This window comes from Agrilus planipennis, unplaced genomic scaffold (genome assembly GCF_000699045.2).
Source record: "Agrilus planipennis isolate EAB-ADULT unplaced genomic scaffold, Apla_2.0 scaffold67, whole genome shotgun sequence".
Classification (NCBI taxonomy): domain Eukaryota; kingdom Metazoa; phylum Arthropoda; class Insecta; order Coleoptera; family Buprestidae; genus Agrilus; species Agrilus planipennis.
In genome coordinates, this window is record NW_020438908.1 from 1117472 (window position 1) to 1131345 (window position 13874).

The 13874-nt window shown below is 34.7% G+C and overlaps 1 protein-coding gene across 1 annotated transcript; it reads left to right on the top strand.

The window, feature by feature from the left end:
• The first annotated feature begins 12063 nt into the window (after positions 1 to 12063).
• LOC112904126 (N6-adenosine-methyltransferase non-catalytic subunit-like) lies at positions 12064 to 13637 on the top strand. Its single transcript, XM_025973427.1, has 4 exons — positions 12064 to 12261; positions 12324 to 12485; positions 12553 to 12989; positions 13050 to 13637. Exons 1-4 carry the CDS (start codon positions 12196 to 12198, stop codon positions 13555 to 13557), a joined length of 1173 nt encoding a protein of 390 aa, XP_025829212.1. The 5' UTR covers positions 12064 to 12195; the 3' UTR covers positions 13558 to 13637.
• Positions 13638 to 13874: the final 237 nt, after the last annotated feature.

Consider the following 13874-nt stretch of genomic DNA (forward strand, 5'->3'; position numbering starts at 1 on the left):
AACATTCCGTATCTCTAACTATTTACAAAAATTAATTTAATATAGGTCATTCTCTATCCTTCTATACTCCTGTTTCTGCTTGTAATACATAGCCTTTCATCAGTGCCGAAGCGTGGGGGGGGGCAGGTGGTGTTATGAACTAGAACGTAAATGCTTTCTTCGACATTACAATACATAGAATAGAATAAAAGCCGTGTTATGGGTCAGTACATAATAATGTATATTATTGCATTGACCAGTGTGTGAGTTTCAAGATCAGGGGTTGGCAAGTAATTTTAGCTAGGATCGGATGTTTTTAAACATTTTTATCAAAGTCCACAGAAAACATACTTACCTTTTTCTAAGAAAATGNTTTTATTATCATTCTGTATTGTTTGTAAACTTCTTTATATACTGGTTCAATCTTCCCTTTTTTTTCTAAGACTAGAACATTCCCTATCTCTAAAAAAAGTAATTTAATATAGGTCATTCTCTATCCTTCTCTACTCCTGTTTCTGCTTGTAATACAATTATTAGCCTTTCATCAGTGCCGAAGCGAGGGGGGAGGGCAAGTGGTGTCATGGATCAGAATGTAAATGCTTTCTTCGACATCACAATACATAGAATAGAATAAAAGCCGTCGCATAGTAATATTAGATGCACCATTTATTGGTATTTGTATCAGTTTTTAATCATTAGTACCATGTACCTACCTGGACACCACCGTACCGTCTTGGTATATAAAAATAGCAAGAGTTTTGTTTTGATAAAAATCTGTGAAAAGCAACTGTCTTGTATTTAATAGTAAAAACGTCAATTTTTCATAGTCAATACAACAAAATCTGAGAGCCGAATGCTCCAACCGTAGCGCTTTATGATAACGACAAAAGTCCTATGATCATAGCATAAAAATGTACGTCACAGAGTAGCTAAGATTATAAAAGCCAAAATCGTAACAATCGTAAAAAAGCATACCAAAAAGTAAAAACACAAGTAGCCTGTCAGATTATAAATCTTCCCTATATAAAGAAGACACTTTTTATGTTCCATTTGCATTTGACATTTCTTACTGAATATCATAAATGTTGTCAGCAAAACCTTTTGCAAATGATTTGAGGAGTAGCAGGACCGTTCAAATTTCAAAAATATTAACGCATGAAATGGATATGTTAGGATCAAGGTTAGTATTAGTATAGCGTTCATGTCGTGTTCCTACCGCCTTCGTCTGTGTCGTTTTGCATTTATTATACGACCGTATTCGCACCGTGCTCGTGTGATAGTTTGTTCCATGTACATTCTTTTAAAATGCATGAAGAAGAGGATCCAGAAGGTGAAACGGTTTTGAGTACATCCATTATACAGATATTGTCTTACTAGATGATTGTCGTAATCTTTATGAGATAAACAGTAGCGGGCAGAGCCAGATTTTCCTTTGAGCACCCTAAGAAATGCCTCCCCATTACCCATATTCTACAAAGAATGGATGAAAGTACAGAATACCTTTGGCTGTCCACTGTAAAAACCATGAATTTTTCAAAATTGGGAAGTTATTGATTTCAAGCGATATTCGAAAATCGAGTATTCATCACATCTTGACGTTTTAAGTTCATAAAATGAGTTGATTCGTTCGAGAATATTGTTGATGAAAAGGTTTTCTTCTATTAAAACGAAATTCGGATTCCTAGTGAAATCGAGATTTGGTACTCAGCTATCTCTTTGTGCTTTTCAAACATTAACAAATGCTGTGGATCGTACCTCAACCGGTTGATTCATTTAATAGATATTTATGCCCAAATATTGGAAAACAGTAATTTGAAACAGTTATCGAATTTTTGGCTTCACGAACTTAATTACATGTAAATATGTATGCTTTCGAACGATTTTAGCTTGAAAACAACGAAAAATTTGAGAGATGGCCTGTAAGGTCGACTTTTTTAAGATAAATGAACACTTTTCTTAAACATTTTTGTTAGCTCAAAAAGAGTCCCGAATTTTCCGCCCCCGGGAATTTTCCGCCCTGAGCACTAACTCCTAGTGCTCCTAATGTAAATCCAACACTGTGCATAAGAATACATAGTTCTTCGTCCATGGTAGCGCATTCATCACTCACCTACGTCGCTCAGTCACTAACCATGTATTCTCACGATGTATTTCGTTGTTTCGTTGTTCGACTACTTTCGTCAGCAACTTTTGATAGCCAAACCTCTTGTAAGCGTCCGTCAGCCATCGTAATGCGTCTCGTGGGTGCCTATTTGTCTATTGCAGTTTTCATTAAACCCATCGTATTGCTACTATACTCGTGTTGTGGTCCGGTCGCCTGTTGCGAATCGCATCCCTAAGCGATTGATGGTTTGATTGATTGACAGTTATGACATGATAGCAGCACGACAGAAACACGATAGGTCTAGAGAAAATAAACATGTTTTTTTTTCACGTAATTTAATGTAAAATTGCGGATAGGAGGCAAGAACACGATATGAGCATTAGTGGTGTCACTAATGATAACTGCCCTTCAAAGTACGCTACTGACCAGGGTTAGCTGTGGTCGTTGTATTATGTTTTCAAAACGACCATCGCGTCTAGTGGTAGACCATGTCTCATTTATAGTAACAAATCGCTGCACAAAGTCAATCGGATCCCCATTGAGTCGATCCAAACATTGCTGCGAATATGTTTGCACATTCAGAAATTGCAGCGCCCATCTTGCGTAGAGCTTTCACATCCATAATTCATTGTGCAAGATATTTCGCACTATTTCTTCTGATATCCCCACAGCCTTAGCTATCTCCCTCGCCTTCGCTCGCCTGTAGTCCAACACGAACTTTTTAAAGGGACGTGCGACCCAGTTTTTAACGACTGACATGGAAGAAACATAGTCTCCGTAAACTTTTGACAGCTTCGCATAATTTTCTATAGGGATTATTCCATCCAAAACAAGGAATTTAAGAACACGTCTCATCTAATAACGTTGCAATCTGGGCTCGTTTAAGTATTGTTAAGTGAGTTTGTTTGCTGTGCGTCTTAGGTTTAATTAATGGAAATTCCTGAAAAAGACATTTGATTGTCACTATGGCATTCTACTTAACATGGATGAATAGTGACCCCGAAATTTCAAATCCAAATCGCATTGTTTTACACTTTGTTGTCTCACTTTCTGCCATAACACTATGGTAAAGTGTCTGGAATTTACACAAAAAATGATTTGCTAATGAATTATTGCAATCTCAGTCATTAGTTTGCATATAAACTTAAAAAACCTTTCAGTATTGTTATTGAATTTGATCCCAAGAAAATTTTATGAAATTATGGGCCGAGACTGTTCTGGAGGTACTTTAAAATTTTTTTTTTCCTTCTTGTGGTGAGTTTCATTCCTTTGACAACGCTCGGTCATTTGTCTAAAACTCGCGTACCGTTACCGTTGCCATCTGGTTATTTCCTGGTAAAAGAGAAAGTTAACTTGAAAATAATTCTTTCATCTGTTATTATTATGTTAAAATTATTTTGCTCTGGCAGTTTCACATCATCATGAATTCATTATATTTTATTTTTTAACNACAATACATAGAATAGAATAAAAGCCGTCGCATAGTAATATTAGATGCACCATTTATTGGTATTTGTATCAGTTTTTAATCATTAGTACCATGTACCTACCTGGACACCACCGTACCGTCTTGGTATATAAAAATAGCAAGAGTTTTGTTTTGATAAAAATCTGTGAAAAGCAACTGTCTTGTATTTAACAGTAAAAACGTCAATTTCTTTCATAGTCAATACAACAAAATCTGAGAGCCAAATGCTCCAACCGTAGCGCTTTATGATAACGACAAAAGTCCTATGATCATAGCATAAAAATGTACGTCACAGAGTAGCTAAGATTATAAAAGCCAAAATCGTAACAATCGTAAAAAAGCATACCAAAAAGTAAAAACACAAGTAGCCTGTCAGATTATAAATCTTCCCTATATAAAGAAGACACTTTTTATGTTCCATTTGCATTTGACATTTCTTACTGAATATCATAAATGTTGTCAGCAAAACCTATTGCAAATGATTCGAGGAGTAGCAGGAACGCTCAAATTTCAAGAATATTAACATATATGAAATGGATATGTTAGGATCAAGATCAGTTTTTATGATTAGTATAGCGCTCATGTCGTGTTCCTACCGCCTACGTGTCGTGTCGTTTTGCATTGTACCATCAGCAAAAATATGTGTGTCAGTAAGTGAAATGGATCAAAACTACGATGATGTTGTGATAGTTTGTTCCACGTACATTCTTTTAAAATGCATGAAGAAGAGAATCCAGAAGGTGAAACGGTTTTGAGTACATCCATTATACAGATATTGTTTTACTGGGTGATTGTCGTAATCCTTATGAGATAAACCGTAGATTGCAGGATGGCCTTGAACGGGCAGAGCCGGATTTTCCCTTAGTGCTGCCCTGAGCACAGTAAGAAATGCCTCCCCATTACACGTATTCAACACAGAATGGATGAAAGTACAGAATACCTTTGGCTTTCCACTATAAAAACCATGAACTTTTCAAAATTTAGAAGTTATTGATTTCAGGCCTATATACGAAAATCAAGTATTCATCAGATCTTGATGTTTTGAGTTCTTAAATGAGTTGATCCGTTCAAGAATATTGTTGATGAAAAGTTTTTCTTCTATTAAAACGAAATTCGAATTCCCAGTGAAAGCGAGATTTGGTACTCAGCTACCTGTTTGTGCTTTTCAAACGTTAACGTTTGCTGTGGATGTACCTCGACTGGTTGATTCATTTAAAAGATATTTCTGCCCAAATATTAAAAAACATTAATTTGAAACAGTTTGAGCTTGAAAACAACGATAAATTTGAGGGGTGGCCTGTAAGGTCGACTGTTTTTAAGATAAATGAACACTTTTTTTAAATATTTTTTTGGTAGCTCAAAAACAGTCCCGAATTTTTCGCCCCGGGAATTTTCCGCCCTGAGCACTAACCCCTTGTGCTCCTAGTGTAAATCCAGCACTGTGCATAAGAATACATAGTTCTTCGTCCATGGTAGCGCATTCATTACTCACCTACGTCACTTAGTCACGAACCATGTATTCTCGCGATGCATTTCGTTATTCGACTACATTCGTCAGCAACTTTTGATAGCCAAACCTCTTGTAAGCGCCCGTCAGCCATCGTAAGACGTCTTGTGGGTGCATATTTGTCTATAGTACAGTCACTGAAGGTTTTCACCTCTGATTTCGTTGAACCTTCATCGATTTTCATGAAAACTGGTGAGTAGTTAGAAGATACCTCAAGAAACAAAAGTGACATAGTACCAACTTGCGCTTTTACCCTGAGGGTGGATGCCATCCCTTCTTGGGGGTGGAAATTATTTTATGAAAAATAACCCCAGAAATTGATAGAGAGACCAATTTTAAGCAAAATTTGTCATATACAGTTATTAGGATAAATCAATACGTTTTGAGTTACTAAAGATCAAAGATTTTGATTTTTCGTGAAAAAAATACGTTTTAAAACAGTTTTTCATAAACAACTCAAAAACTATAAGGTTTTACGAAAAAGTTGTCATTACCAAAATTGAAGCTAATAAAAAAACAAAAAAACTCCATACTTAAAAAAACTTTTAATATTAATTCAAAGTGAGCTATAGGTAATTGAATGTATACTTTTTTCCTGAGAGTACTCAAATCTAAGTATTCAAGCTTAAATAACGGGAAAACGATGCATTTTATAAAATATACTTACTAAACACTTTTCAAAGTGCACAGAAATACCTATCAAATGAGATGCAGAAGAAGTTGATACCATCAAAATTAAGCATTTTCCTAATTTTCGTAAATTTCATTTTCTTTTGATAATAACTCCAAAAATACTCGATAACTCGAGAACGAAATTTGAGTTTGTTTTTTAAGAAAGGTTCTAATTTTTTTTTTATTTTTGTGGGATAAATAATAACCGAGATAGAAACGTTTAAACCCTGCATTTTACTTCGAGAACCATGTAACAGGGGCCCTTTAACCTTTTATCTTTTAAAAAATAAGGGTTTTAAACGATTAAATTTAATACGGACTTATAGCTCTTGAAATTACCTTTCAAATGGTTTTTAGATGAACCTGATATCATAAAAATTAATTGAGTTATTGTAAAAAAACTAATGACATTTTTTTTGGAAAAATTTTTGTATGTATATTAGGAAAAAAGTTAGATAGTAAGAAGTAGACGTGTCGATAGGTACATGCTCACAAAACATACATGATGAAAAAATGATTTTTTCATGATTTTCGATTTAAGGGGTGGTTGCTAAATGGGTTGAAAAATTAATTAAAATCAGAAATTATGCATATAAGTGTTGAAAAATATTTATTTTATCTAATTAAACGAGATTACTTACTCCAGAATGCTTAAATCTGCATTTTCCCCCATTTTTAACAAAAGGGGTGGATTTCACCCCTAAAATGCAAAAACCGCAAGTCGAGCATATGTCACTTTTGAAGTTGAGGGTAAAATATACTCAATCCCAAATTTTCATGCAAATCGATGGAGTTTCACCGAAATCGGAGGTAATAGTTAATTTTTTCCTTCATTTACTGTACTACTATTGCAGTTTTCATTAAACCCATCATATTGCTACCATACTCGTGTTGTGCTCAGGTGGCCTGTTGCGAATCGCCTCCATAAGCGATTGATCGTTTGAGTAGTATAAAGTGACCACGGCTAGCAGTGATCGTTTTATTATGTTTTCAAAACGACCACCGCGTCTAGTGGTAGACCCATGTCTCATCTATAATAACAAATCGCTGCACAAAGTCGGTCGGATCCCCATTGAGTTGGTCCAAACATTGCTACGAATATCGTTTGTGAGTTTGCTGTTAACAGGCATTCAGAAACATAATTCATTGTGCAAGATATTTCGCACTATTTCTTCTGATATCCCCACAGCCTTAGCTATCTTCCTCGCCTTCGCTCGCCTGTAGTCCAACATGCACTTTTTCGATGGTTTTCGGTGTGGTGGCCGTTTTTGAAGGTCCTTTACGTCATCTTAAAGGGACGTGCGGCCCAGTTTTTAACGATTGACATGGAAAAAACGTAGTCCCCGTAAACTTTTGTCAGCTTCGCATAATTTTCTATAGGGATTATTCCATCCAAAACAAATAATTATACGAACGCGCAATTTTCAAGTTTATCCATTTTAATGAAAAACATGCAAGACATCTATTGTACAAATTTCTGTAAATAAATTACTTCAGAAAACAAGTTGAAACGAACCAATGACACGTGTAGACAGGAAACATGACAAGTGCACTCAGGCCGAGAACTTCTCACATTACCTTGACATTCTGGGATTACTGAATAAAACCTGTTACATTTCTGCGGTTGTCATATAGCTTCTATTGTTGGGATAGTATATAATTATCTAGAGTGTCAAATGCCAAACATTGATAACATAAAATTTGAAAATTATATAGACTATCGGTCATTATCTTTTCATTTTCAGAGTGTGTTTAAAGTTTTTTTTTTTATTTTAATTGGAATGGAGCCGACAAAAAGTATATGGTGTATAGGAATATTAAGATATACTCCACGCAAGATGCTTTTGTGTGTAGATTCATAATTTAAATCTATTCTTGACAAGAAATGGAAGACAGGCTTTAATACTGAAAAAGTATAACGTTTATTTATCTCATGAAAAATAAAATCGTCGATCGATAGATCTAACAGTTGATCGGGGTCGACCGTTGAAGAACATAAAGGATAAACATGCGGTGAATGAACAATATCGATGCATTAAGTCTCATCTAATAACGTTGCAATCTGGGCTCGTTTAAGTAATGTTAAGTAAGTTTGTTTGCCGTGCGTTTGCGTTTAATTAATGGATATTCCTGAAAAAGACATTTGATTGTCACTATGGGGTACTGCTTAACACGGATGAATAGTGACCCCGAAATTTCAAATCCAAATCGCATTGTTTTACANTTTTTTAATTTACGAATGTTCGTTTCTTCTAAATTTGTCCACTAATACGAATCATAATGGTAACAATACCTAGGATCAATTGGAACAACAAATATCACTTGAAGAACTTAATGTTAGAATTTCAGAAACTGTGTCTAGTATTTTCAATACGTTTAGGATACGTACCTAAAGTTCGAGGTCTGTGAATTTTTTATAACATTGTGTTTTAAATAACCATAATTTTAACGTAAATAATGTTAGAATACTCTACCATAGCTCTCAAAATTACAATTTTAATTAATCCTTGATAATGACCTAATAAGTCGAAACAGTATAGAATACTACCTACAAATGCTCTTAAAAAGATTGGTAAAACATTTAAGCTAATGGGTTTTTTTATTATTCCATTATTGGTAACATGTTTCCAATACATTAAAAGCTCTTTATTCGCGGGGTATACGTTCCATAAATATGCCGCGAATACAGAAACCGTGGATGTGGAATGGTAATTAGTATGGAATCATAGGGGATACGTACTAAGGTTCCAAAATAAGACCAATATGTATCAGAATAAAATCAATTTATTGAGAAATTTGCAATTAAAGTTAATCGTTATAATCAAGCAAGGGTTTAACAAATTTAATGATTTTTTCTTGTTTCGAATTTTGAATTAGTCCACTCGGTTACATCTTTTATAAAAAGTTACCTCGGCACGTACCAACAGTACATACTCAAAAGATGTCGATACATTAAGGGGATTCAGTAGTACATGCGCCATAGAGTAAAAACATGCTTATCAGTTCTACATATCATGAGTTTAATGTTTGGAACAGAGGTTTTAAATTTTGTACTAAGATAGATTAAGCTTTGTTCTAAAGCATGTTGAAGGCCATGTTTTATTTTTCTAATTTCTATTGAAAATACGTGCCCTACAATAAACATCAACATTAAGTACTTGAAAAAGCTTTTAATGACCATATTACAGAAAACCAAAAACGTACCGAGTTAGTGTGAACCTTTGTCTGTTACTATACAAAAAATCACATATTTATCTCGCAGCGTTAAATCACAATGTTTAGAATAGAAACCCATGTTTTCGGAAAAATTCACGCTAGGCACGANACAAAAGTTACCTCGGCACGTACCAACAGTACATACTCAAAAGATGTCGATACATTAAGGGGATTCAGTAGTACATGCGCCATAGAGTAAAAACATGCTTATCGGTTCTAGATATCATGAGTTTAATGTTTGGAACAGAGGTTTCAAATTTTGTGCTAAGATAGATTAAGCATTGTTCTAAAGCATGTTGAAGGCCATTTTTCATTTTTCTAATTTCTATTGAAAATACGTGACCTACAATAAACATCAGCATTAAATACTTGAAAAAGCTTTTAATGACCATATTACAGAAAACCAAAAACGTACCGAGTTAGTGTGAACCTTTGTTACTATACAAAAAATCACATATTTATCTCGCAGCGTTAAATCACAATGTTTAGAATAGAAACCCATGTTTTCGGAAAAATTCACACTAGGCACGAGCGGTCTATTGCAGTCAATCCCCTTAATAAATGACACCGAATCCTTTTCTGTTTACCGATTGCATCCGCGAATANGCTTTTGCCGTATACCTGGAGGCAAGTTGAAATTGTTCAAAAAGTGACTTCCGACTGTAAGTTATGCGATATTAAATTTTGTAAGTAAATAGTCGCCTTAAGTTGAGGTGTCATCATCAAAAAATAATAATTAAATGTAAAAGTCAAATTAACAATGTTTATTATATACTACAAATCAAACGGTCATGGATACGGATACCATTAAATGCCAATTGTCATCTGTGAGTTTAAATCAATAAAAAGCTCTAGTTCTCGTTCATGCCGTCACGCGTAGCGTGGCTTATGTTTAATAAAGGCCCGACATCGCGAGACGCTGACTTATTCCCACAGTCAGAATTGGCAACAACTTTAAGTGGTAATCGCTACAATACTCGGGGTGACAGAGATCACGAGGATCGGCACTCTTATGCACAATACTAGGATGTGGAAGACAACAGGATACCACATTATGATATCCCGAGTACAACTTACTTTTATAACTCTAAAAGATAAACGAGGCGTCCTCTGGGTAAAATACTCCGGATGTAAAGTAGTTTCCCATTCGGATTTTTGAGCGGGAACCACCTCGGGGGATGTATCAAAAAGTGAAATAAGGAATGTTGCAACTTATATCTTACGAGTCGGAGCATAGAACGTTAAAACATTGAGGCAAGTTAAATATTTTAAAAGTTGATATAGTCTAAAATTAGGTACAAATGTATAAATGAAGTCTGTTGGCAAGAAATCAGAAGCTTCCGAAGTGGAGTGGAATAATATATACCATAGTTATGATTAAATTAAATTCGAAACTGGTAAAAACGATAATAGTGCAGGTCTATATGCCTAAGTCATCTTACAATAATGAAAACGAAGAAGCGGTATACGCAGATACAGAAGACGTGTTTAGTTAAAGGACAGAAAACCTAAAAAAAATAGTTGTAAGAAGTTGTAACAAGTTCTTTTGGATTAGGAAATAGAAATTATAGGGAAGATAGACTAAGTTAACTGTAGGGAATGCTTGATTTGGTCATCACATTAGCAGGTGTTATATGTGGGTGACGCCAAGTGATTTAGGGAAGGACTGTAGGAGTTATCCAGGAGCAAATATTAATAGCGATCGTAACGTAATAGTTAAAAAAAACCATCTTAAATTCAAAATTATGAAGAAGAGGAAAGGTAGGAAACTAAAACAAACAAACAACTAAAATGTACCGAAACGCGTGTCAGGGTAGGTACAAGGACAGATGAAATACTAAAGGAGGCGGGAAAAACGAATGACAGTGATGAAGAGACAGAATGGAACTAAATTAAAACGTACCTAAATTCCACACCTAGATACTCATATATACGAGACAGATAAAGTCCCTAAAGACTATAAAGGGAAGTAGTCATAATTAAAAGACAGGTGCGGGTAAATGCGGGAAATACGGAACAATAAAACTTCCCATGCTACAAAAATCTTAATTAGAATCGTACAGGGAACAATGGAAAAAGGGCAGAACAACTACCATGATGGAAGAACTAATTTGAGAAGAAGAAATAGTGGAACGCGGGGGGCCATTTCAGCTGTATGGCTAATAATAGAGAAAATAATAAAAAAAAGAAAGAGGGTCAATATAGAATTCGTGGATTTAGAAAAAGCATTTGAGAATGTTAAAAGGGACAAGATGTTAAATATACGTAAAAATATAGGAATGAGATACGGAGATAGAAGAGTGATATATAGTTTGTATAAAGAGTAACGGGCAGTTATAGAACTTGAGGAGCAACGTAGATAAGTAAATATTAGGGATACAGGCACCAATCCACACTTTCACCGCTATTTTTTTATCTATTTATTGAAAATACGATAAACATCATTAAAGACAGGACAACATTAGGGATAAACATATAGGGGCAAAAAAATTAGGTAATATGCTTAGATTTACAGATGATACCTATAGTAGTACTATCCTCTAAAAGAGAGGAGTTATAGATAGCCTTACATAAAATGGAAGCGGTAGGTACTGACAAAACAGTATTGTATAAAAAAAAAGTAAAATAAAAATACTGATAGGAGTACAGAGACTAAACTAAGGATAGTATAGGGTCGAGTCGCCTTTAACAAAAAGAACTCACTTCTATGCTCACTAACGGTTAATTCAGAAATTGGAAAAAGATTGCTAAAGGTGTATGTCTGGAGTTGGCCTTGTTCGGGTGCGAAACGTGGACGGTGGGCGAAGCTGTAATGAAACGGTTAGAAGCGCTCGAAATGTATTACATGCGAATGATGAGGATATCACGGATAGTAAAGGTTAGAAATGAGGAGGCATTCTAAAGCTTTATAAAGCGTAGGAGAACAGAGGGCGCTATGGAAGTCAATAACAAATGGGCGAGATAGATTGGTAGGAGCTCAGAGTAGTAAATAATGGTGTATTGATTGGAGATACGTTTCCATCCAGTCTTAGGATGATTGTATGAGCCGATGAACTAATGTATTGGGTTTGAGCAGGCTAAATAAACCCTTGTAACAGGCACTAATCCAAATTTCCAAACATGCGCAAAGTTTTAATCTATGCGCAAAGTTATGTCAAAACTCAAAAATGCTAAATTTAAGAAAATAATTTAATTAACAGTGGTGTGTGGTTTTATTTAAAACACCGGTACTGTTTAATTGCATGGAAAATGGGTGATATGCTTAAAGAACTTCGAGAGAGATCTAAAAAAAGAAAACAACTGCTTGCACAAACGGTGAGGAAGAAAAAGCCGCTTCGGCTTTTATAATTAAAATTATCAGATTTTTCTATAACCAGTTAGGAGTTTCGGGAGTAGAAGAATTAAGACAAGTTCTTGGAACATCTACAGAAGTTCCTAAAAGGAAGAAAGAAAAAGGGGACGATTCAGGTGAAAAAAATGAAGGGAAAGCTGGCAACACAGATGAACTCATTTATAGAGATTCATCAACATTTTTGAAGGTATGAAGTGTTTTAATATCTCATCAAGAAACTAATTTGTTTTAGTTTCATATTTATTTATTTGCAGGGTACTCAGTCTTCAAATCCTCACAATGATTATTGTCAACATTTTGTTGATACTGGTCAGAGGCCTCAGAATTTTATTAGAGATGTTGGTCTGGCTGATCGATTTGAAGAGTATCCAAAATTAAGAGAACTTATTAAGCTAAAAGATGAACTTATTTCTAAAACAGCAACACCACCTATGTATCTTAAGTGTGATCTCACTAATTATGATCTTAAGAATCTAAACAGTAAATTTGATGTAATTTTAATTGAACCACCATTAGAAGAATATCAACGTACTATGGGCGTTACAAACATTCAATTCTGGACATGGGATCAAATTATGAATTTAGATGTTGGAGAAGTTGCTGCACAAAGAAGTTTTGTATTTTTATGGTGTGGTAGCTCTGAAGGGCTTGATATGGGAAGAATTTGTTTAAGAAAATGGGGATTTAGAAGGTATTTATAATATTAGTAACTTAGTATCTAGTAATGTACTAATTAACAATAAAATTGCAGATGTGAAGATATTTGTTGGATTCGCACAAACATAAAAAATCCTGGTCACTCAAAAAATTTAGATCCCAGGGCTGTATTTCAACGCACTAAAGAACACTGTCTAATGGGAATTAAAGGAACTGTAAGACGTTCAACCGATGGTGATTTTATTCATGCAAATGTTGATATAGATCTAATAATCTCTGAAGAACCAGAATATGGAAGTTTGGAAAAACCGGTTGAAATTTTTCATATTATAGAACATTTTTGTTTGGGCAGGCGTAGATTGCATATTTTTGGTAGAGATAGTACCATCCGACCTGGTTGGCTTACTATAGGGCCTGAACTCACAAATAGTAATTTTAATGCTGAAACATACAGCAGTTATTTCAATGCCAGTAATATTACCACAGGTTGTACAGATAGGATTGAAGCTCTTCGTCCCAAAAGCCCTCCACCTAAGGGAAAAGGTAGCTCAGGTAACAGAGGAAGAGGATCCTTTAATAGAGGAAGGGCTAGAGGAAGATAAGAAAAATTGATCAGTTCACACCTTATCAGTGGACTACACTGTATACTTTATTTTCCATAATAATGAAAACATTTAACCCATTGTTTATTTTAAATTCGACTAATGCAATGTAATAACAAATAATTCTGTTTTACATAATTCATTGTTTAAGTATTCATCAGCCATCTATCGGAGAATAGCCAAACTATACTAAGGAAGTTCCCTAAGTTATGATTTTAAGGATTAAATTTTACTTTAGTTAAAATCTCATTAACCAGTCAGTTCCATCAAGTAATTTATTCTATTATATTTATCTTCAACTAATATTAAACCCAAAC